The sequence below is a fragment of the Colletotrichum graminicola genome, assembly GCF_000149035.1.
Source record: "Colletotrichum graminicola M1.001 genomic scaffold supercont1.56, whole genome shotgun sequence".
In the NCBI taxonomy this organism is placed as follows: Eukaryota; Fungi; Ascomycota; class Sordariomycetes; order Glomerellales; family Glomerellaceae; genus Colletotrichum; species Colletotrichum graminicola.
In genome coordinates, this window is record NW_007361060.1 from 78824 (window position 1) to 101721 (window position 22898).

General features: G+C 55.7%; 12 protein-coding genes across 12 annotated transcripts; 5 read left to right on the forward strand and 7 right to left on the reverse strand.

Annotated features, from left to right (window-relative positions):
- Window positions 1–1454: 1454 nt before the first annotated feature.
- GLRG_10109 (thaumatin family protein) lies at window positions 1455–2753 on the forward strand (the record flags this gene model as incomplete). The annotated part of the gene is made up of 2 exons (XM_008100794.1): window positions 1455–1907; window positions 1959–2753. The coding sequence occupies 2 exons, from the start codon at window positions 1455–1457 to the stop codon at window positions 2751–2753; spliced, it is 1248 nt and encodes a 415-aa protein (XP_008098985.1).
- A 390-nt stretch (window positions 2754–3143) lies between these two features.
- GLRG_10110 (uncharacterized protein) lies at window positions 3144–3695 on the reverse strand (the record flags this gene model as incomplete). Its single annotated transcript, XM_008100795.1, has 1 exon — window positions 3144–3695. A coding segment is annotated over one exon (319 nt), but the record flags the coding sequence as incomplete, so codon positions are not given.
- A 236-nt stretch (window positions 3696–3931) lies between these two features.
- GLRG_10111 (ankyrin repeat protein) lies at window positions 3932–4882 on the reverse strand (the record flags this gene model as incomplete). The annotated part of the gene is made up of 3 exons (XM_008100796.1): window positions 3932–4425; window positions 4580–4751; window positions 4856–4882. 3 exons carry the CDS (start codon window positions 4880–4882, stop codon window positions 3932–3934), a joined length of 693 nt encoding a protein of 230 aa, XP_008098987.1.
- Window positions 4883–5903: 1021 nt separating this feature from the next.
- GLRG_10112 (transcription factor S-II) lies at window positions 5904–6376 on the forward strand (the record flags this gene model as incomplete). The annotated part of the gene is made up of 3 exons (XM_008100797.1): window positions 5904–5913; window positions 5989–6275; window positions 6341–6376. The coding sequence occupies 3 exons, from the start codon at window positions 5904–5906 to the stop codon at window positions 6374–6376; spliced, it is 333 nt and encodes a 110-aa protein (XP_008098988.1).
- A 508-nt stretch (window positions 6377–6884) lies between these two features.
- On the reverse strand, window positions 6885–7336 carry GLRG_10113 (uncharacterized protein; the record flags this gene model as incomplete). Its single annotated transcript, XM_008100798.1, has 2 exons — window positions 6885–7160; window positions 7235–7336. The coding sequence occupies 2 exons, from the start codon at window positions 7334–7336 to the stop codon at window positions 6885–6887; spliced, it is 378 nt and encodes a 125-aa protein (XP_008098989.1).
- Window positions 7337–9011: 1675 nt separating this feature from the next.
- On the forward strand, window positions 9012–10668 carry GLRG_10114 (uncharacterized protein; the record flags this gene model as incomplete). The annotated part of the gene is made up of 2 exons (XM_008100799.1): window positions 9012–9247; window positions 9351–10668. 2 exons carry the CDS (start codon window positions 9012–9014, stop codon window positions 10666–10668), a joined length of 1554 nt encoding a protein of 517 aa, XP_008098990.1.
- A 361-nt stretch (window positions 10669–11029) lies between these two features.
- GLRG_10115 (ribonucleotide reductase inhibitor) lies at window positions 11030–11773 on the reverse strand (the record flags this gene model as incomplete). Its single annotated transcript, XM_008100800.1, has 1 exon — window positions 11030–11773. The coding sequence occupies one exon, from the start codon at window positions 11771–11773 to the stop codon at window positions 11030–11032; it is 744 nt and encodes a 247-aa protein (XP_008098991.1).
- A 1972-nt stretch (window positions 11774–13745) lies between these two features.
- GLRG_10116 (ribosomal protein S27) lies at window positions 13746–14303 on the reverse strand (the record flags this gene model as incomplete). Its single annotated transcript, XM_008100801.1, has 3 exons — window positions 13746–13928; window positions 14005–14067; window positions 14301–14303. 3 exons carry the CDS (start codon window positions 14301–14303, stop codon window positions 13746–13748), a joined length of 249 nt encoding a protein of 82 aa, XP_008098992.1.
- A 542-nt stretch (window positions 14304–14845) lies between these two features.
- GLRG_10117 (phosducin family protein) lies at window positions 14846–15678 on the forward strand (the record flags this gene model as incomplete). Its single annotated transcript, XM_008100802.1, has 2 exons — window positions 14846–14910; window positions 14961–15678. 2 exons carry the CDS (start codon window positions 14846–14848, stop codon window positions 15676–15678), a joined length of 783 nt encoding a protein of 260 aa, XP_008098993.1.
- Window positions 15679–16671: 993 nt separating this feature from the next.
- GLRG_10118 (leucine Rich Repeat family protein) lies at window positions 16672–18321 on the forward strand (the record flags this gene model as incomplete). The annotated part of the gene is made up of 2 exons (XM_008100803.1): window positions 16672–17192; window positions 17241–18321. 2 exons carry the CDS (start codon window positions 16672–16674, stop codon window positions 18319–18321), a joined length of 1602 nt encoding a protein of 533 aa, XP_008098994.1.
- A 156-nt stretch (window positions 18322–18477) lies between these two features.
- Window positions 18478–19847, reverse strand: GLRG_10119 (RNA 3'-terminal phosphate cyclase; the record flags this gene model as incomplete). Its single annotated transcript, XM_008100804.1, has 2 exons — window positions 18478–19589; window positions 19685–19847. The coding sequence occupies 2 exons, from the start codon at window positions 19845–19847 to the stop codon at window positions 18478–18480; spliced, it is 1275 nt and encodes a 424-aa protein (XP_008098995.1).
- A 1949-nt stretch (window positions 19848–21796) lies between these two features.
- On the reverse strand, window positions 21797–22353 carry GLRG_10120 (uncharacterized protein; the record flags this gene model as incomplete). The annotated part of the gene is made up of 2 exons (XM_008100805.1): window positions 21797–22064; window positions 22115–22353. The coding sequence occupies 2 exons, from the start codon at window positions 22351–22353 to the stop codon at window positions 21797–21799; spliced, it is 507 nt and encodes a 168-aa protein (XP_008098996.1).
- Between the last annotated feature and the right edge of the window lie 545 nt (window positions 22354–22898).

Genomic DNA, 22898 nt, shown 5'->3' on the forward strand with positions numbered 1-22898 from the left:
TGGGGCGTGGTTTTTTATGACGCTGAAGGATAATGGTCTATTGTCAAGTGTAGACGGACGATGTTCCCAGCCCGGGATGAATCAAGTTATTTCAAAGGTTGCGTTGCAGTTCCGATTGTCGCACTAGCGGTCGGGCCAGGAAGAATTTCCATCGCAGGGAGATGTGCGGCAGGACGAAGTGATCAACAACAGAGCGCGCTGCAAGGCCAAGCTCAACACTCTCGAGGTGCGAGTCGTGGCCAGTCATTCTGCTGAGAGGTATTAGGGGACAACACGTGGGGTGTTAACTGGTACCCATATGAATCGGTGGCCATGGATTCCTCACGAGAGCCCCACAGCTTAGGATAGTGATGCGATGACTAGCAGTCCAGCGAGGCTGTGCGTGAGACGGAGGATGTGGCTGGCACGATACAGCAAACATCTCGCAGACCAACCTAGCCACATTACGCCAAACTACATCGTACCTACCCTACCTAAGTACATAAAGTACCCATCCATTCCTGAGTGGAGTTTGCGACCGGGATAACGGCCGAGGAGACAGCGGCCAAGCAAGGAAGGCCCCGTTGCCAACAAGGCAAACTGGACCCTGCAGTTCCGAACGGGAAACTGGGCAGCCAGTTGTGCCTGCCTGCGTCATCGTCTGAACCCAAACTGCAGGCAGAGTTCAGTCCAAGGTCGGGCCCTGCATCTTGCAACGCGGACAACTGTCAATGGCAACAGGTAAATGGGACGGGCCAGTTCCCCCCTCCGCCCTTCCTCGACAAATAGCCAGCGGTGCGGGCCACGATGCGATGTGATGCAATGTTCACTTGTCGTCTTGTAACTAACCCTTCTTCTACTTCTTCTTGTTCTTCTTCGCCGTCCTCGACCTCACACTGGGGTTGTCGCGACACGAACCTTTCTCTACGTCTCCTAACCGGAACCGTTATTTTATATCATTACTTGTCTCCGCCCGTCCACTTGTTTTTAAGCGTAAAGAGACAGCCTAATTTCTCTGCCCTACGACCCAGTTCTTGTTCCCACGCAACGACGCCGTCCAACCGACCTGTGGCTCCTAATACCTGGTAGTAGCCGCTGACGCTACATCGCGCCAGCAGGGATAATCAGGTATTGGCCCTGGATCAAGCTGGCCGATCACCACCGGGAATTCCGCTGGCCCTTGCTTCTATTCGTGCTCTATCCCACGCTCCGTACGTCACTCGGCGCAAGCCCATCACCGGCCATTGGTGGCACCCAATCACTACCACGCTAGCGCCGGTCGTATAGCTACACCACACCGTTGATTCTCGGGACCATATAAGCTCGGGGGCCTGCGAACCATGCATTGTCTCATCATCCTAGAGTAAATCATATCCGTTGTTCATCGAGTCATCAAATCATACAACTGCTTTGTTGCAGTCGACCTCCCACATTGTTCGAGCTTTACCAGCAAGCCGTTCAAGACGGTCACCACAATGACCATGAGACGGTCGTCGTCGAGGAAAGTCGATAAGCGCTCGAACAAAGCCAGTCGGAACCTCTTGGTTGCTCTAGCACTTGCCTCGCAGTTGCCAACCACCAATGGAATCGTGTTCCCCAGCTACCACCCGAGTTACAAAAGCGATTACCTCCAGCTAAACAAGAGGTATAACCCCGCCAAACGAGGTCCGCCCGAGGATTGGAACGGGAGGATACCCTTGAAGATTACCAACTCATGCCCCGGCACGATCTGGCCCGGCATCACAACCCAGCATGGCATCGGCCCCGGGACCGGAGGCTTCGAGCTCGCCTCAGGCGATAGCCGAGACTTATGGGTTGGGCCGACATGGCAAGGCCGTGCCTGGGGAAGGACTAACTGCACAGTCAACGGGGAGTCGGCTGGCTGCGCAACGGGCGACTGCTTTGGAAAGCTTGACTGTGAATTCAGTGTAAGTTTCATGCCACACGATCCGATCAACCAGCGCTAACAACATGTACAGGGTACCGTTCCTGCTACCCTTGCCGAGTTCAACCTAGCCGGAGGTGTCTCCGGGAGACAGACATTCTACGACATTTCCCTCGTCGACGGCTACAATCTCCCCGTCGGCATCAACTACATTCCCGCTGAGAACACCACGTTCATTCCGCCCAACCTGACGAACTGTGCCTGCATCGCGACGCCAGGCTTCATGGCTCAGCGTGCAGCCAGTGGAGCGGTCTACACCAACAGCACATTCCCCGTCCCTTGGGAACCAAACGAATCCAACGACAGTGTTCGAGACTGGTGCCCTTGGCCCCTGCTAACTAACCCGCCCGACAAGCCCGGCGATGGAGTCTACCCTTACCCTGACGACCAAATCAGGCGTCCCACCTTTAGCCCGTGCAAGAGCCAATGCGCGGCCACGAACTCGGACCACGACTGCTGTATAGGCAAATGGCATGATCCCGATAAATGCAAGCCGGGTTTGTTCTCCAGGCACGCCAAGGCTATGTGTCCTGACGCGTACAGCTTCGCCTTTGATGACCAGACCTCGACCTTCATCGTCCCCTCGGGTGGCGGCTGGGAGGTTGTCTTTTGTCCCGCCGGTCGGAGCACTAACATCCTCCGAACCATGGGACCGCAGCTGTTCGAGATCGCGAGCGCCGGTTTTCTGAGCCAAAAGAACCTGGAGCTGGTTAGGAACCGCACTTACATAGAGTCTGAGAGCGCGAAGAACGCTGCCTCAGGCCATGCTGTGTTGTCGCACTGGGCCATCTGTGCGATTATCACTGCTGTGCTTTTGATAGAGTGGTGACGTGAATGGGTCTTGTTTTTCTTTCACTGGGACAAGCATGGCGGGCAGGACCCGCGCAATGATTCGTGCTTCTTTGGCTTGGATTTCTTGACATTGGGATACCCCGGAACGACTATACGATGCATGGGACGACGATATACGAGAGAAATGGAGACTGAGAACCACATAGGAGGAGGGTCGAGGTTATGAGCCGTTGCAGACAGCAGCGTAGCTGCCCTTTCCTTTCGAGTACCTAGAGCGCTTATATCCGTATCAAGCACAACGTAACAAATTCTTCGCAATTTGGTTGAATCCTGACTTGACGGTGCAGAGGCAATGGGGCGGACTGACAGCCGTGATTTGCGTTGCATTTGGACTCACTTTGAATACATCGCTGCGGCGGCTTGATGAGGACAGAGTAAGTGATCTTTGTATGTCGAATTCCTGCTGGATGTACGGTAAAGTAGGTACGCGATGCCCAACGCCGGTCTAACCCGCCCCGTCCCGTTCGTCCACTACTTTCTGAGCCCCCCCTCTCTATTTCTCCTCCCGCCACGCGCGCATCAGACAGAAAGGCGAACCCGAATCTTGCCTGGTCTTTTGAAACAGCCTGTATCTCACCTGCTTTTCTTTTTTTTCCTTGTTCAATATTTGTTCTCTCTCATTTTTTTTTCTCTCTCATTTTTCTCTCTTTCACCAATCCCCCTTCTCTTCTCTTCCCTCGTTCCGCTCCTTTGTCTTGAATGCTGGCTTGTTTCTCGGGAGGGATCGTCTGCCCATGCCATGGTAACGCGATGGCAATTGCTACCTAGTCTAATATGTAGGAGGCGCGAGGGTGATGGGGTCTCTCCTGCGTTTCCCGTTCGTTTTTGTTTTGTCGGAGGATTGGCGAATAAGCAGAATGGCTTCTTCCCCTGGGAAGAAAATACAGGAAACCAAACTCCTTTCTCTTTGCCCCCCATCCCCCCCGGATACGACCAAGCTGCCGCGTGTATTTGTACCCAGACCACGCACACACACACACACACCCCTGGGGTCTCAACACCGGTAAGATGGTGAATGCAATGCAAAAAGTCCAAGCTGGGTACCGAGAAAGAAGAGGAGCAGACGATGCTAGTGGGAAAAAAAAGGCGGGACGCTGCTCGGGTATGATCCTTCTCTCCCCTCTTTCTAACCACCCTCGAGAGACATGGAAAAGATCAGCCCTTGCGCGCGGCGCGCTCCTTCCGTCTCCGCTCCCACTCGGCGCGCTCCTCGTCATCGCTCCCGCTAAACTCAGCGTCCTCGTCGCTCTCGTCGTCGACGTAGCCCGGCGCGGGGGCGGTCGGCACGGGGGGTGCGGCGGCGTTGGGGACGGCAGGGGCCTTGGTGCTGGGCGCGGCCGAGGAGGAGCCGACGCTGATGAAGTCGCCAGCGTTGAGGGAGGCGTACTCGTGCTTCTGGATGAGGTCGCGGAGGCCGGTGTTGCGGGGGTCGACGAGCTGTACGGCCGTCAGGCCGCCCTTGTTCTTGACGCGCGGGTTGGAGCCGGCCTCGAGCATCATCTCGACGAGGGCGTTGCCGAACTCGCGCTGGGCCGGGGGTTCCGAGTTGATCCAGCGGATGGCGGTATGCAGGGGGGTGTCACCCTCGAGGCGATTGACGGGGTCGCATTCGAAGTTTGGTTGATCTAGGAGGAGGTCGATTATTTCGTCTGCAGAGAGAGGGGGGAAGATCGGAGGTTAGCGTGGTTGCCGTTACGTTTTGTCATGTCTGAAGGAGAAAAGGTGGGAAGAATCGGCATCGGAGGGGAGAGTGGTGAAGTGTGAGGCCAGACGGTGCAAGAAGGGCGGGAGAGAAGCACTCACAGTTACCCCGCGAAGCGGCTTCGTGGTAGAGGTGGTTGCCCATGACAGTAGTGGTCTCGTTGAGGATGCGGGAGAGCTCATCCTCGTCCTTGATGTCGGCGACGACCTCGTTGAAGAGGTCGGTGTTGTTGCGCCGGCAGGCCTCGATGAGAAGCTCCTTGACGGAGGCGCCCTGGAGGGGGGAAGGTCCGTCAGTCTTCTGACCCTCTCGAGTGCTTGTCCGCTTTCCAGCCGTACAAGAGCGACGACATAGGCGCGAACGGGAGGGAAACTTACCTCGTGTTCCTCGTTGTCCGCGGCCATTTCTGTGCTGCAGATGAGCAACTATCTGGGTGTCGTGTGTTTAGGTTGTGGAGGTGAGAGAGAAAGAGAGAGAGAGATAGAGATAGAGAGGTGAGGCGTGTTTCGGGTTGGCTCTGTACTGAGCCAGGAACGGTTTGGGTTTACGTAGGTACCTGAACCTCGTATGGTGGGGTCGAGATCGGGGTGAAAGGAGGTGTATGGAGGGGGGTGGTTTGCAACCAACTGCAAGTTGTGAATGAAAGGAAGGTTGAGGATGCACAAGAAAAGTGACTCGCTAAGAGGTGTCTGAACATGCGCAGATCTGGGTTCGGGGAGGTCAATTCGAGCGGTGGACGTCGATTTGCGCGTCTCAGTGACACACTCTGGTGGTGGTGGTGCTGCTGCTGCTGCTGAATGAACGAGACGTAATCGGGGGCTGGTGCCAGGGTGCGGTCTGTTCAGGGAGGTGGCAGTGATCGCTCAACCCCTGATCGGGAGTTGTGGTGCTTGTATCTTAGCGCTCCAGTACGTAGCCTCAGCCTCGAACTGTTAGCTTTACAGTGAACAAAGGACATGCTCCCCTTCGCTTCGCCGAATGGACAGGCGGGAAAGGGTAAGGCGGGGGTGTGGGACCGAAGAAGGAGGGGCACGGAATATTGTTGAAGCGGGATTCCAGCAGAACGGCCCCACCTGTCCGTAGAAGTTCTTTATTACCTACCTGCCCAAATATCCGTACTCCGTACCTAGGTACCCAAGACACGCTAAGGTGGTGCAAGTACCTGGTGTCATAGGTACTTGCCTGTCCAAGCTTTTTGAGTGACTGATGGTGGCCGGTGGCTGGTGACTGCAGCGCTTCGTCCCCCACCGTCGCATTCAAGGCCCGCTGAATTTTCCAAAAGCATCACGACCGAATCACTGAGACAGACAGACGTGGGCATTTGCGCATCGACGTCCAAACCCTTTACACCGCCCGTCACCGAGCCGCGCAGGACAAGACCACGACGCCTTCTCTCCCAAGCTACAACTTTGCTCGTCCGTCAAAATGTTGCTCTGTAAGGCTCCGTCTCGTCCCGCCGCCTCCCCAATCGCTCGTTCCATCGCCCACTAACAGCCTCCCACTGCGCCAGTCTGCCCCAACTGCGCCAACATCCTCACCGTCTCCGCCTACGCTGGCGTGCGCAACCGCCTCGAGTGTCGCACCTGCCCCTTCGAGCACGCCATCACGGAGCCCATCTACTCGCGCCGCGAATTCGAGCGCAAGGAGCGCGAGGACGTTTTCGGCGGCCCCGGCGAGTGGGACAACGCCGACAAGGCCCGGGCCCAGTGCCCCAAGGAGGGCTGCAACGGCGAAGAGGCCGCCTTCTTCCAGGTGCAGATCCGCAGTGCCGACGAGCCCATGACCACCTTCTACAAGGTATGATCCCTCTTCGCTCCCGGTGTCAGGGTGGCCGTGGACACAAATGCTAACGCCGTCCGCAGTGCATGACTTGCGGAAACCGGTGGAGAGAGAACTGATACCGAGACGGGAGCCTGATCTTTCACGGTGCATTGCGAGGCGTTAGGGAGCACGGTTGGGTTTACTTGGTTTATTTGATATCTGCGACCTTTGGTCGCGCTGCTGGTCGAGCTTGTTCAGCGAGATAGCCTCTGTAGGGCTGCTTCGTACGAATGATTACCCAGTGCCGAAAAGCATCGTGTTTTTTTTTTTTTTATTTCTCCCCTTCATACGACTTATCTCGCTCCCGCAAAGTCTCATTGTCTTTTGATCATAATCTCGTGATGTGTCTGATACCGTAATGATTTGCGACTCTGGGCATCTCCCGACGAACAGCCGCCGCACTCCTCGTCCCAGGTCGGTTTACAACCCGTAGTGCCTCACACTCAAACGTCTTCTCGTCGGACTGGACAATGCAGCCCTGTTCTTTTCAGTCCGGGACATCCTTCAAGGTTGGATGTGTGTCATCGCCGCGTGCCGGTCTCAATCGCAACTATTCAATGGCTTCTCCAATTGCTTCCCCCCTCCTCACGCATCGCTCCGATGCCAGTCGATCGCCGCCTTCATGCCCTCGTCGATCAACCGCTGTACGAGATCCGGGCTGATGATGTCCGTCCGGAACTGCTCCTGCTGCAGCAACTCGAGGTGCTTCAGCGTCGGGCCGGGGTACATGAGGTACTTCAGGTACGGCGGTCGGGACCAGTACTGCAGGTAGGCGAGATATGCGACGAATTCGGGGCGGGCAAGCAGCTTTTGCGTCGCGAGGTGATTGAGGTACAGCGGGTTCGCAAGGGATTGGACGAACTGCGTGCGCGCGATGCGTCTGGTTAGCTGTGCCTTCGCGGCTGGTGGAAGGGGAGGGCGAACGGTGTGCGCACCTCGAGCTCGATTTCGAAGCGCGTGAAGCCGCCGTACACGGGATCGTCCCCCGATGGCGGAGGCGGCGGAGAGCCGGTTTGTTCTGGTGCTGTGTTTGCCATCGTCGCGGTGAGTCTTGTAGTTTACTGCAGATGCAAGAAGTTGCGGGATGGAGAAGCGGATGGGTTGAAGTGGAATTGCATCCGAGCTAGGACCGGGGTCCGCCGCTAGCTCCTCCAATGGTTGGTGGCAGGCAACTCAACCTTCCAGGTTCCTCCGCCACTGGATGACTTATATATTCAGATCAACGCTCAGGTCCGTGAATCTTCAGTAAGTATTAATCAGCCAGAGCCTGCTGCTCGACTTGTTGTAAACCAAACTCTGAGTTTCATTCCTGTGTTGCAAACGCTAACTAGCGCTCAGAGTCGGTGTTTAACGTCCCCTCCCACTGCAAAGTGGGCTGCAGTAGCTTTCGCGGGGAAGGGGCATGGTCCCCTGCATCTACGCCTGCCTCGAACTGACATGGCTCTAACACCGCGACATCTCCAATTGACGCTTCTAAGAAACTGGTCAGCACCCTAGCTCCCTTGACAGCTGATATTTGTGCCCTCTATGAGATCCATGGAGAAGGCGAGTTGGATACGTATCTGCTAGATGCCCTGCTGAGCAACACCCGGTAGGGGATCAAAGAATTCACCAAACGATGCCGAGAGAAGATGGGGATATATGAGATACATTATCCGGGTCAAACATAGCAAACCGAGGGTAGAAACGGCATTCATGGACCGAAAACAACAGTCCCTGATCACAGCGACTAGATATTTCGTTCATCCTCTTTGTTAACCGAGATACCTGCCATTCGTCACCAACGGCGTTCATTGTACCATTTTCGCTCGTCATACAAATTCATTGCCGTTCTCCTGTGAAACTCAACACCGATACAACAATAAAGACTCCCATAAGATCTGTCGAAATGCCCGTTGAATGTTTGAAGCAAATTCTTCAAGCTCGAATGGAAGCCCAGCCACGTCGCGGGAAGTACAGGTATTGTTAGGCATTAGTGGTCGGGAGAAGAGAATGAGACTGAAGTCATGAGTAGGAGAGGCTGCCCAACCGTGTAGTTGCGTCACTTGTTTTTTGTTTGAAATTGATGCGTCCATCTCCCACTTGATCTCAGAAACCATTTGGGCTCTTGAAAGTGTATAAGTATGGTGCGCCTTTGAATCCGGGGAGCGTGAGACATAGTCTCAATAGTGAAATGATGTATATCAAGCGTTCAATCTACTAGCTGTGGTATTTCTTAAATCCGCAGGACATTCTCATTGAATTGAACGCTGTTCTGGTCGATTTGACAGATCTTGGGCTTTGCTTTTGTTTTTTACAGATATTAGTTTCCATATAGTTTCTGACAACACTTAACACCATTAATGTTTTCAGTGTAAACTGTGAAATAAATCATCACTGAAGTGGAGAAAAACATGCAGTAGAATTAAATTGTTAGCTATGATTATCTTACTCAAAGTTTGAAGCTGAGTTGATTATCCCGATGAAGCCAGAAAGCATCGGCGAGTCGGCGAGTTGGTTGCCGGAGGCCGTCAGGGACCGGCCCCACGCACCAAAGACCCTTCTCCACTAAAAAGTTACCCGGGATCAGCGCCAAGGCAGAAGAAGCTCCCCATCTTCGGTTCGTAGAGGTCATGAAATTTCGCGACTCATCGTCAAAGCAAAGACACTTGCCGCCACGACTTTCATTCTCCGACCCTGCGCTCCCACTCCACTTGCCTCTCGGCCTCAAGGATGTCTTCGAAGCGCAATTACGCGGCCTCCGACGAGAACGACACTGCCGAACCGGCGCCTAAGCGCAACAAGCAGCCCAACCCCAAGACACGCGACCACCAGAACGCCCACATCGACCCGACATGGGGCCAGAAATACGTCTTCTCGTCGGCCGCCGGCTCAACAACGGTTCCTGTAGACCCGGACCTCGATTTTGAGGACGACGCAGATGCCATGGCGTATCTCAAATCAGTAAGGTAAGCAGATCTTCTCGCCCTTTCCCGCCTGCGTTAGCTTCCATATGCTGAACTGGTCTCTTTGAAGTAGTCGCAAACGATGCTGATATGGTGAGCACTCTAGGACGCAAGCGAACGGCATCCCACACCTCCTCGTCGCACCAAAGGTCCCGATCGGCCCGCAACTGCCCAAGGAGCTCCAGAATGACGGCCACGATGATATGGACGAAGGCTTGGATGTCGAGGAGGACCGCAACATCTACACCACCGGCCAGGGCGACTTCAGAGGTTACTACCAGGATGGCGCATACACGGCGCGGCCCGCCCACTGGGACGACGATCCGCGCGCCCTTCGCCACCACGACGCGGCAGACGACGAATGGAAAGGCAACGAGGGCGTATACGACGACGAGGAGAACACGGCGGATCCGGAAGCGGCGATTCACGAGGCTTATTTCGCCGCCATCCTCTCCCGCTTCAACACCCTCCGCAGAACACTCCACGCCCCACCGCCGCCGGGCCTCGTTGCCGGGCTCCCACGCACCCACGACTATCACGTCGGCGCCTTTGGCCCGAAGTCGGGCACGTTCGCCATCTGGTCGCAGCGCCTCCGCGCCACGGACCCCCTGCCGGCGCAGGTCGCGAGCATGGACAAGGACGGCGTGCTGCGCGTCGTGCGCGTGCTGCTGGGCGGCAAGTTCCTCCGCCGGGGCTGCGAGCTGCGGGAGCGCACGAGCCGGTGGTTGTGGGCGCTGCTGGCGCGGCTGCCGGAGCGCGGGGAGCTGAACCACGCCGAGATCGGGTGGGTGCGGGACCTGGGCCGGAGGGCGGTGCTAATGATGCAGAGCCTGGCGGACATGGCGGCCCTGCGGGACGCGCTGGAGGGGGAGGGGATGGACCTGGGGGTGCACGACGCCGTCGACGAGAGCTCGGACGACGGGGACGTGTTGCGGGAGATGCAGGTCGAGGAGAGAGATGGGGAGGAGGTGAGTGGGAACGTGGCGGAGACGCCGAGTGCCGGATCAGAGGTCCTTCCCGCGGCGGCGGCAAGGCCCGAGGAGCCCGGACCCATACCGACAGAGCCCACCGAGGATGGCGAGGTTGAGGAGGGAGAGATTGACGACGACGGTGACGACCAAAAGTCCGAGCCGATGGATGTCTCAGAAGATGGCGAGATCGACGAGGAACCTGCGCCGGCCGAGTCACTTGAAGCGGCACGAGCTAGGCTTCTCGCGCAGCTGGACACGGCCGCCGAGGACGCGCCGTCCGAGGCGCCATCGAAGGGGCAGCCCGCCGCGGAGGCCGAAGATGAGGAGATGGCCGACCAGCTGCGCGCCAGGATGAACATGCGAGCCACGCTCAACATGATCCTGACGGTTGCCGGCGAGTTTTACGGACAGCGCGACCTGCTCGAGTTCCGGGACCCCTTCACAGGTATGTAAGAGTGGACAGCGTGCAATGATCGAGGGTGGGAGGGGGGCGGACGCATGGAGAATCTTGTCCGAGAAAAAAAAAAGTGTACAATTTGCTGGCCCTGAGGGCATCCTAGGAGCATGCTATAGCCCATGATACCAAAACAGCGGTAGAAACCACCCAGCCCAGACGAGGCTTAATACAATTCCACAACCCATACCCCAAGCATAACGGTCTCTTTCTCCATCTTCGTCCTGATGATAAAACAAATGTCCTCGAAGCAGCTCTTGCCAAGTACAGATGAAAGCCATCCCCGATGTCCACAATCCCGACTCCAGGCGCCGCAAACCCCTATCTAACAGTAATGCATCGTGCAACAGACCACAGACACTACGCATCGCTCATATCGGTGTCCGGGGAGACGAGGAAATCCGCGTCATCAAAGTCGTCAACGACTAAGTTCTCCTGCCCTGCCATGGACTTGCGGTGGCTCTTCCTCGGCACCGCGAACGGGCGGGCATTCGCGAACCCGGACGGTGCCAGGCTCCGCGGGCTGACTTCGCTGTCCAGCCATGCCGTGTGATTCGCCCACACCTGAACCGGCTCGTCGGTCTCTTCGTCGATAAAGAAGCGCTTCTTGCTCCGTCCGTCACTGGCGGTGCTCTCGACGCTCTCCTGGGAGCTGCTAAGGCCGGGCAAGTCGTCCAAGCCAGGCACACCCTCCGCTTCGTGCTCGCTCTCGCTTGCGTAGGTGGGCTGGCTCGCCAGGCCGCCGACCTTATTGATGCCGCAGAACGGCAGCAGCTCGCGCTGAGAGGCGGCGGCGGTGTTCCTGTTGCTGGCAGGGTTGGTTGTCCGGACGACGGGGGTGCGGGGTTCCGCGGTGTCGGCCGAAAGCTTAACGCTTTTGTAGGTGCCGGTCTTGTAGCCCTCGGGCACGGACTTGCGGACGCGCATACCGACAGAGAGGAGGTTGGACTGCACGTCGGGGGGGAGCTTGTTGGTGGTCAAGGTGGATGATGTCTCAGATGGGGGCGCTGGGCCGGACCGGGGGGCGAAGAAGGAAGTGATTTGGCGTTGGGCTGGATCGCTGGATGCTCCGGCGAAGGGGCGCTTTGTCCGCGGGGCCGACATGGTTGTGCAGCGGAAAGGAAAATTAATAATATGAGCTAGCTTTACTGTGCGTTCGAGTGTGTCGAAGCCGACGGTGAGGTGACGTTGGTCGCTGTGGCTGTGATGGAGGTTTTGGGGTGTTTGGTTTGGGTTGGAGACGGAACGGATCGTGAGATGCGGTAGGCTTGGTAGAGTGGAGAGTCTTCTTTTGGTCGCAAAAAGACGAGCAAAGGAGATGGTAACCGTAGAAACGATCGCAAGCGAGAAATGACGTAGAAAAGCGGGAGGGGAGATGTTCTGACGAAGAATGGGAGGAGGTTGGGTACAGGATAGAAGGCGAGATTGATTTGATGGGCGAAGAGGAACGGATGGTGGGGGGAGGGACCTCGTGGGCGGTGCTGGTGCAGTGCAGTGCAGCGCTGGGTCACCAGGCAGTTTCCAACATTGAGGAGCACGAAGCAGAAGGAGCCTGCCGACGATCCGTCCGAAAGCGCGTCAAGGCGTGTTTTTTCGCGAGCTGGCGGTGGGAGCCCACTAAAACCCACTTAACAGGCTGTGTTCTATTGGGACCACACACCCTGAAACTCATCATGGCTGGCAGGGGAGTGTCAGCCACTGTCAAGCAGCAGGTTCCCAACCGGCAGAGATGAGCTTAAGGGAGAGGGATAAACCCTTTATGTCTCTCGTGCTATTTTGGGTTTCGGTTTATTGAGAAGCTCGATGAAGAAACGCAAAAAGCCGCTTAGAGTTCTCTTAACGTTTGATACCTTCCTCTGTGGTCAGCAAACCGATGGCACACTTTGTAGGCCACCATTGTCCGGATGACGCAGCGACCAGGCGATCCCCAGTGAAAACGACCCTGATATGCATTTTGATCTTCCAGCCGAGGGAGGACAAAACAGGGCAGGACGCAAACCGGGAGGGGAAGTTACAGTAGTGCAACGACCAGCGCTGAGCCCCGAATATGTAGCCAATCTTGAATACCATGTCGTGGAAGGCAATGTCGAGGCGGTCAAATGGTTCAGTAATCCATGATATATCTAGACTGGTAAGCGCATGCACAAGGGTCCCGACTTCAGAGAACGTTGCCAGCTTATGCATTGCATTGAAAAATAAAGCACTGGCCAAGCTCACGGCTTGAAGCAACATATTCACAAAGCCTACAATATTGCCGTAATGGAACAAATTATATCCAGAACAGCACAACAAGTGCTTGCTTGCCAATGTCTCATCTGTCCAGAGCCTCACTTCACGATAGGGTCTCAACAAGTGGGTAGCCAGTGGGGAAGTCAGAGATCCATCAAGGTACACAAGAGCACGTCATATCACAGGGGAAAAAAAAAACCGTTTCATAAGGGCATCACAAGAAACGGTAAGGGGGTGTGGAAACCATTGAATTTCGCGAGCAGTGCTGAATCCTCCGAACTCACTGCACTTGGGTATGAAGCGATCCTCAATCAGCAGGTTCCACGTCCTCGCGTCCAAAGAGGCCGCATTGCAGACCACTCGAACGCTCATGTGAAAGGCCATTTCCAGCTGTCCACCCATGCAGAGAAGACGACCAAGAAAAAATAAGCCCCCATTGGCGACAGAACGACGTGACGCATTGCAGAAGAGACAGTCGTGGGACGAGAGACAGAGAGCGAGCGAGTGGTTTGTTTGACTGATTTGCTTTTTTTGATTGTCCGTCGGCCGCGAGGAAAAAAAACTGAGAAAATGCGTCGATTGGTGATGCAAAGGATATCCGGAGACCCCCAAACGCCCCTGTGTTTTTTGGTCAAGGAATTTTTTTTGGATGTTCCATCTTCTATCCGCAAAGGTTGTCTGATTATGTTCTGTTCGAAGACAGCAGACTCTAAGAGCCCGTGCCAGGGTTGTCTATACGCCCATGCCCAGGTCGCTTGCTTTTGCAGATCCGAGATGTCCCACCAGTGATGAACCGTCCAAGTCGTTAATACCCAAGGGCTACAAAGAAACCGTCACGATAGACAGTTTACTTTCTGCGGAAAGAGCAGCCCTCGGTGAGTCTCGCCTTACCACCGGTAGGCTGGCAGAGGACAGTGGTGCATCCCTGGCAGATGACGACGGTCTGGGCGTGGGAGAAGACGGTGGTAATGGTGAAGCAGCCGGGGCACTTGACGTCCATGAAGAAGGATCGGGGGGCAGGCACAAGGGTCTATCCAATGTGAGCACGAAAAGTTCGAGGCTAATGGGGGTAGGCAAGGTGAGGCCATCATGGGCGTCTATCGTACCTTGAGCTTGTGCTTGCGGGCCTCGGAAGCCGGGGAGGGGTTGAGGAGATCAACGGCGAGAACCTGGGGGAGAAGCCATCAGCATGATGGTTCCTTCATCAAATATCGCATGTGTAATCGTCGTGTCCTTTCCTCCACAGCCCGGCCGTACCGTCTTTTCCTCCTCTTAAATTCTTCTGTCGCCTCTTCGCGGGGTTCCATCTCGGTCGGGTGTTCGGATTTTGCGTTCGTCGAGAAATAACATATCACACACGTGTCGCCACGCGCGGGCAGCGTCAGCATCGGGAGGGTCTTACCATCTTGACTGATCTGATCGAGTTGATTGATCGGGGGTCGGTGCGAGTGCGGTGGACTTGACGGGAATCTGATGGTGTTGGAAGTAGATTCTGGCTGCACTCGCAGAGATGGCGGATTGTTCGGTGGATGGAAGCGTCGTTGACAAAATCCTCCGCACTTTCCCTCTCCAATGGCGAAAAGTTCGCGTACTAGTCCGTTTACGGCTAGTGCCGGAGGGCACATCAACCCTTTCACGTGACTCGTGACTTTGTTCGTGATTTGATTGGCGGATGTGGATCACACTGGGGCCGGTCGCTCAAAGCTCGGTGAGGCGCGGAGCACTGCGCCGATGCAGCAGCAGCTCACCTGAAGAGCCTTGCGCCCTATCGTTCTTAGCCTCCACTGTACTTAGGCACCTGCGACGTTTCCCTGTCGCCTAAAGCCACACTATTCGTAACTCTACAATCATACTTAGTCTCCATCCCCGGTCTGACGCTGTCCTCACCTCTGCGACTTTGACCCCCCTCGCACCAGCTCGCATCTGCCACACGCCGTACATTTCATAATGGCTGCCCCCATGGACCAGAGAATACAGGTCCCGATCGATGACCCCAACGCAGACACCGAGTGGTATGTTGCATCGTGACAGCTACCCGACGACCCCTGACACGTGCTGCCAGGAACGACATCCTCCGCAAACATGGCGTCATTCCCGAGAAGCCACCCAGCCCAACGCCCATGATTGAAGAGGCCATCGCCGAAGGACGGCGGTTAGCGCACGAGAACAGACTGGAGGGCAAGGACCTTGACGAGCTTGACGAGCTGGAGGATGACGAGGATGAGGCGTTCCTGGAGCAATACCGCCAGCGCAGAATGCAGGAGCTTAATGAGCTTACCAAGAAAGCACTCCACGGCACCGTTTACCCGCTCTCGAAACCTGAGTACTCACGGGAGGTCACGGAAGCTTCGAACAACGGCCCCGTGTTCGTGAACCTGACGTCATCTTTGGGAACCAACGTTGAGTCCCGTGTGCTCACTGAGCTTTGGAGGCAGGCGGCGCGGGAATATGGAGAGATCAAGTTCTGCGAAATGCGCGCAGACAAGGCTATCGAGAACTACCCTGAGCGGAACTGTCCCACGATCTTGGTCTACAAGAATGGCGACATTGTGAAGCAGGTCGTTACCCTCATGCAGATGGGAGGCGTTAAGATTAATATGCTGCACATTGACAACCTTTTGGTCGAGGTTGGGGCCGTCCCCGAGTCGGATATGCGCGTGGCCAAGCGTCGGAGGCAAGCCGATGACGAGGAAGAAGAGAGGGCGATGGGCAAGGGTATTAGGCAGGGCAACGTGTCCAAGTCTAAGGCGCATGACAGCGATGATGATGAATGGGACTGAACAATGCTATCCATATTATTGGTTTAGTCAGGTCAAGCTGGATGCGGCTTTGCTGCGCAAACTGCTCATGAAGGGGGGATGCCACTGCGATTTTGACCCTCCACGCCCCGTTGGCAATTGCCATAAAGAACAAGACGGATCCATATTGGCAATCCCTGAACTGATGCTGGCCAAACAGAGCTGCGTCCCAATTTCCATCCTGTGCTTGGTACAGGATGCACGGCCCTGCGCGGCGAACCTGTCGAGGTCGACGAATCCAAATCATGGAGCTGACCCAGTCAAAGTAGAAGATCCATTGAGAAATGATTCGATACGCCCTAATTTAAACAAAAGAAACAAGACATCAGTGGTACGAATGACTCTGGGACATGATGCACTGGCTACTAATCAGGGTAGGATTGTGATCATGCCTAGGTAGCCAACGTTTGGTACCTGGATTTCGTGCATTTGATGCCCCGCGTGTTGCCGCTGCGGATCCTTGAGGCAACGGGACTTAATTGGTCTGTGCAATGTGTGGGGTGAAGGGTATTCGGATTCCGGAATTCCTCGACCAGGAGGGACAAAAGACGCTAAGCCGTTTGAGCATAATTAGGTAACTGCTGCAAGTTTCTTGGGGTGATTAGCAAGTCAGTGATGGTCGCGTCGCAGGGGAACCGATTACCTCCATTTGGCAAAAAAAAAATTAAAAAAAAATAGCTGATATAACACCCACAATCTAGAACATTTTCTACGCAGCTTTTGCACATATTTGACACGAACCAAGTGTTTGCTCGGAGCTGTCATCGGAGATCGTGTGAGCGAACGACCCCTGTGGGCCTGACCCCTGGCCGAACGCGTTCCAACCCCCACTTGCGGCGCGACGCGCGCGCCCATTCGCGAGGGTCGTGGTGGTGGGGGCCGGAGCTTCCCAATCCTCCTTGATATCGGCTGTCAATTGCGCGCACCACCCTACATTTCTCTATCTTTTTAACTCCTCCCTTTCCAATCTTCGCCATGGCCGACGAACCGACTTTGCCCAGCCTGTCACCTTCTATCTCGTGGGATGCGCAGACTGAGCGCTTTAGCAACAACCCGAGGAAGCGCAGGTACAACTTCAAGAGCCATTCGGTCGCGCCCCCGTCATGGTCCAACTCCAGCGACCCCGCCGTCTTCTCCAGCGATGATGACCCAGGTCTGGACAACTATGTTGAGGGCAGACGGAAGAAGAAGAAGTACGTGGGTTCCTGGTTTCATCAGCAGCCTGCGTCCTCTGACTCGGCTACCGGGGAGCCGCGGCCGGCGCTGAGGGGCAAGCGGACGTTGAAGCGCGATTTGGACAGTGGTGTGTGGATGGGCAGCGACAGCACGGATGGGGAGGAGAGCATCATGATGCCCGATCTGCCGACGCAGTCGAGATTACCCCAGTTGAACCTGGCGCCACCTCGTCGTCGCAACGTCGTCTCGGCCCAGGAGCTGGAGGCCCGGGAAAGAATCCAGCAGTGCCTGGACTCTGGCAACGAGTACATTGATCTCTCGTGAGTGCCCTGCGTCATGCATTGCAATCGTTATCTAACTAGGATCAGCATGATGGAACTCAAGACACTCTCCGATGCCACCATTCGCCCCCTGTCCGAGTTCTCCTGCATACCTATCGTGGCCGAGGGCGTTCCGTTCGAGCAGAAGGATCCAGCTTTGCAACTCTACCTGTACCGTAATCCTCTAATCAAGCTCCCAGGCGCTATCTTCGACCTGGAGCACCTCACTGTGCTGTCACTTCGCGGATGCCGACTGAGGGAGCTCCCTCCGGCCATTGGCAAGATGCGGCGCCTTCGCACCCTGAACCTTGCACAGAATCTACTGAGATACCTCCCTGCAGAGCTGCTCGATCTCATGGCCGCCCCCTCTGCCTTGGAAGAGCTGCTTCTGCAGGGAAACCACTTCTTCCAGGCGACCGAACGACCACGTCTTGGTGGCCTGGAAAATCTTGAAGGCAATGGTTCGGAAGGATTGGAACTTGTCGGAGCGTGGAAGCCGGGAACCGATGGGGTTGCCGCAAGGTTCTTTGCACGGTCACCCGTTCACTACCTGGACAGCTTGGGTTTGTCGCATTCAGACTTCCGCCTTGACCCGGAGGCCGTCATTGTGCGGACGGAACGACAGGATGGCAAACGAAGCACGTCTAGCGGCTCCCCTACGTCTTCCGCCCCTTACCACTCAAAATCCGCTGGCAGATGCGTTGCAAGTGTTAAGGGGAGCCGCGTCCCTAGTCTGGTGGAGCTGGCGCTGCGCAGTGCATACAAGAGCTCCGATCTGGATGAGCTTCCCCATTACATCCCTGATTCGCTGTCTCACTTGCAGACCCTGCTGGAGCGTGCTGCGGATCAGCGCGAGGCGGGCGGGCTTACGTGTGCCATGTGCAAGAAGCCCTTTGTGGCCCCGACCACCCAGTGGTTGGAGTGGTGGCAGGTCTGTCTCGTAGAGAGCAGGCAAAACGAGGAGGGCTACGCCGTCAAAGCCCGGCCGTGGACAGACTTGGACGAGGAGAACGATGGTGCCGTCCCATTTCTTAGGCGGGGCTGCTCCTGGAAGTGCGGCCCTGCTCATGTCAGGGAGGGGCAGTGGACGATTCGTGCTACTCCAAAGAGTCTGCAAGAACAAGAATAACAGTTGGAAGGTGAAAAAGTCATTTCGAACATAACATGTGGTGCGTTTCTGCTGAGTTTTCTGGCGCTCGGTTCGGAGTTGGGGGTAGACTACCTAGGTCGAGATTGAACCCTTCATGGGGTCCTATAGGTTGCTTCGTTTTGATATCCAGTTTCTCTACCTGACGCTCGTTCCGGCCCCCTTGCAATCCGTCCCTTTGTTGTACCACTCCACCGACGGCAGGATCTGCGATGCCACCCACCTCGCCGTCTGCGAGTGCAAGCTGCCATGCCCGAACGGCTTGTCCGCCCTGTCCCTTCTCATCCTCTCGCCAACATCCAACTGCGCCACATCCTGCTCCAAGACCTCCACGTCAGCACCCCCCGCCAAGGGACAGCGCGGGAACGACGTCCGGCCGTCGGCCAGCGCTTGGAAGATGACGAGCTGGTCCTGCAGGAACTCGTCGGCTGTGGACCGCGGTACCGCGAGCTCTTTCACCAAGTCGCCGACGACTTTCCGCGAGACCAGGGAGGCGACGGGTTCACGCTGCTGTCGCCCATTTTTCGGGATCGACGTGAGCACGTCGCGGCCCCATCTGAGCCCCGAGGCGGACCGCGCCACAAGCAGCACGTAGACGCGCGCGTCGTGGCCTGAGTCCTCGACGACCTTGAAGTCGACCTCGGCGTCGGGCAGGAACGTGGTGAGGGCACTCACCAGGGCGTTCTGCAGGTCGGCGTGTATGTGCGAGGGGACGATCATGGAGGCGTCTACGTTGGTGACCTCGGAACTGGGAAGGCCTCCGCAAGCGGCCCCCGGATCCGTAAGACGCAGCGTCTGGCCCAGTCTCAAGGGATTGACGGTGAGAACGATGGACCCCCTGCTCTGCGGGCCCAGGCTCCAGCCACGCCGCTTCAGCCTCCGCGTGACGTGTATACCAAAGCAGGACTCCAGTCGGGGAAGGAGGACCTGGTCGAGGTACTCGTAAGAGAGCGACCAACCCACGTTCGTGCCGCCTGTAACCTCCAGCTCGATGGGCGCGGGGCCGCCGTCATCGTCATCCGCTGCGGCGTATAAGAGGAACGGCAGGATGGCCTGGAGGATTAGGAGGGTGCTCGCAGCGCCCGTGTCTGCATCGATCCTGATGTTGCGGGGTTTGCCGGCGAGGGCGGTCGAGGGGGGCAGCCGCGGGACGAAGGTGAGGGTATCGCTGCCGACGGAGAGGCCCTCGACGTCCGCCTCTGCTGTCTCAGCCAGCCATCGGATGGCGGTGACGTGTTGCGCCTTGAGACCTGTAAACGAGGAACACCCGGGAAACGGGGCTGCGTCAGCCTGTTGTGATCCTGCTGATGCGTGCGCGTAGGCTTGCAAGCGTGGGATCTCTCACCGCCACCTCCATGGCCGCCGCCACCGCGCGACGGCCGATTGCCACGTACGTTGGTGATGCGGACCCCTTGCGATGTCACTGCGGCGAGGGCGACGGCGACGCGTACCAACTGGCCCCCGCCCTCTCCTGTTCGGCCGTCGATTTCAATGAGTTTTTGGGACATGTTGGTTGTTCTGCTTCGGGAGTCGTTGGAAGGAGGCTTAGAGGCGGAGGGTTTCATGTACCAGGCGTAGATGAACGAATCGATGTAAGTCTGGAACCGCCCAACCGTGGCTTGCAACTGTCAAGCGTAACAATGTAGTCCCGCAAAGAATGCCTCAGCTCAGATGGTTGGCGCAGCATGTAAAATTGAGGAGAACGGGAATGGCATGTTTTCGATCGTTGACTGAGGCTGCATTAAAAAAAGGACCGTCAGTGCTCGGTTTAGACTGTTGCCTCCATTTCCCCAATTGACTCACACCGAAGGTCTCACGATCCAATCCATACAAGGGTGCTTCTGCTGCCTAAGTTCTGCGCTTTGTTCGGGGAGATCGCTCCCAGTAAAGAGCAATACACGGTTGCTCATAACAGACACGAGCTGATGATGAGCAAGCAGGTTGGTCATGTGCTAATTCTGCTTAGACTCCGCCCCTCAGGAGTGGGATGCTTGTCTGTGAATGATCAGGCCACCAACGGCTTTCTGAATTCGTTTCCTCCGGATGGTATTTAGAGGTTGCCCATCCCCGGCATCGAGAGGCAAAAGGCAGACGGGAATCTGCATTCGGATCTTGGGCTTGTCAGGTGGCGACATCTGAAGAGGTAAAGTGCATTGTTTCCCATGTCTAGCGTTGCTTCCGTCGCTTTCACCGCAAACCGAAGCCCGTTACAGCCCCCGGTGCAAATCTCGGTCCGCTTTGACCGCTTCGAAAATTAATTCAACGTCACCTCTGTCTCTTCGCAGACATCATATTTGTTTCTGTTTTGTTGCTGTTTGCTGCAAATCACGGGTTCTCAACGCCTTAAGCCCTACATAGCACCAACTTCGAACGGAAGTGTGACTCGAAAGTCGTCGGCATGACAGCCTCCTATACCGACCAGGAATGGCCTGCCGATGATGGACGCGGCGAACATCGCGCGCGGCAATCCAAGAACGTCTGCAGGGTAGTCGGCATACTCAGCCCTCTAGAATGAACCCATAGAATCCATTTAGTCTTCGATGCAATGCGTCCGCCACCACCAAAGCCGTCATATGCGTCGCTGATATTCACTTTCGCCGAGTCATACTAACGAGGCGCGCATTACCGAGGCGTATTCAAGGGAAGTCTGGTCACAAGTTAGAGCTTCGAGAGACGCCGCGAGACAAAACATCAGAGTAAGGCAGACTTCGGATCTGACTCAAGACTTCATATAGAGATGGGAGGTCGTTATGGCTCGGTGCCCAACAGCCATCCATTCGACGACGAGCCTCGGATACATGCCCGCCAGTAACTGTCAACAACCAATGGATGGCACAAAGTCAGCCACATCATAACAAACACGCCAGCGCGCTGATGCCCGGTACATTAACACATGCTGAAACAACACCGGACTATTAGACGACGGAGCCTTAGAGGAAATAGGTTACACAGCACACGTGATACTCCCAGTGTTAACCTGGTAATTATAAGATCTCGTACTTCTGCTACATCTTTCCACATTGCATCACTCCAGGATTCCTTATCGGATATTTTATTCAACTACATAACGCCCACGAAGAAACATGTGCACTCTAACGCGAACAAGTATAATATTCCACCCAAAAATGCTCCGGTTGTAAGTCCAAAAAGCTCCTTTCCCATCTTTTCATACCTCGTGTGGAGTACCAACACATTCATATATTTGTATTCTTTCTCGTTTCTATTTTCTCTCGTCTTGCTGTGAAACTCCCCTTGTGGGACTTTTTCTATGGTGTGGATATTTGTTGCCGGGTCTCTAGTACAAGAAGGAGAGAAGTCTATCGTTGAGGGCCATGGTGATGATTTGCATCAAGGCAAAGTCTGTAGTGATTGGATGGAGTCATCGATCATGACTATCAGCCTAAGGAGCAAAGTTAGTGCTTGCCTTGAAGAGCCTAAGGCGATAAACTTTACCTTTTTAGAAATCGCGTCTGGGGTTGTTGTTCGGCATCTCCGAGGAGTCGAGATCGAGATCTTGAGGGTACGAATACTGCGTTGGAGCCATTATGGTGGAGTGGTATCCTCCAAACCTGCTATCGTAGGCACGTAGTTGTTCCTCCGGGGTAGCTCGTTGACGTGGAGGCGGGGCAGGGCCTGGAAGATTTATGGCATGTTCTCGGCGCACTTGGTAACTGCGTTGCACATCGTATGACCTATAGTCATCGTTATGACCGCTGTATCTATCACTAACATCAGTCAGCTGAAGTCACTCGCATCTTGCGCATCATGAACGTACTTCGCACTTCCCGTTGTACTGTCACGCGAACCCACGTTATTCGAATGTTGCTGCCAGTTCTGGGTAGACGGAAGATGACGATCTGACTCGACATACTGAGCTATAATAGTGCGTGGCACTTGCTGTTGCTGGTTGGAGCTTGAAGGCGACACCGATCCGCTCGAACCATGTTTGGAGCTTCGGCAGCTTCGGCTAGAGGTTTTGTGGCTCGAGCCAGACTTTTGCTTGGTATTGTGCATTTTGATGCTAATGTAAAACAGGATTCAATCAAGAAAAGCGTCGAAGTAATATTGAATTTCTTTGGCGGCTCACCAAATCGGGTAATCGGGTTGACGTGGTGAGTTAGAGGCGAGAAGAAATTGACGTTCTTATACACTCATCGTCCTTGCTGCCGCCACGATTTCTTAGGCACCAACGTCCACTTTCGAAATACAAAGCACTAATACTTGTAGGCGCAGCACTTTGTGGCTTGTTCCATTTTGTGCTGACCGGTAGCCTCACCTCACCCATCGTATTCCTACGAGACCGTGCGTACCCGGTCTAAGGGATACATGGAGTCATTGGTTCTCTACTGGTGGCCGCGTACTGGGATTTGTTCGTCTGCTGCTGGCTATGACTCTTTCCATAGGGGCGGTGACAAGTCTGAACCTAATCTCAATCTGGCCAGCATGTGCCTTTGAGAAGGGGAGCTCGGCCGGAAGTGGAAGAAGGTAAGGAAAATGGGTCGCCAATGGGTTGCCAATGGCTCGGTCGCCTTTCAAGGACGTCAAAGCGGGGCTAGCGG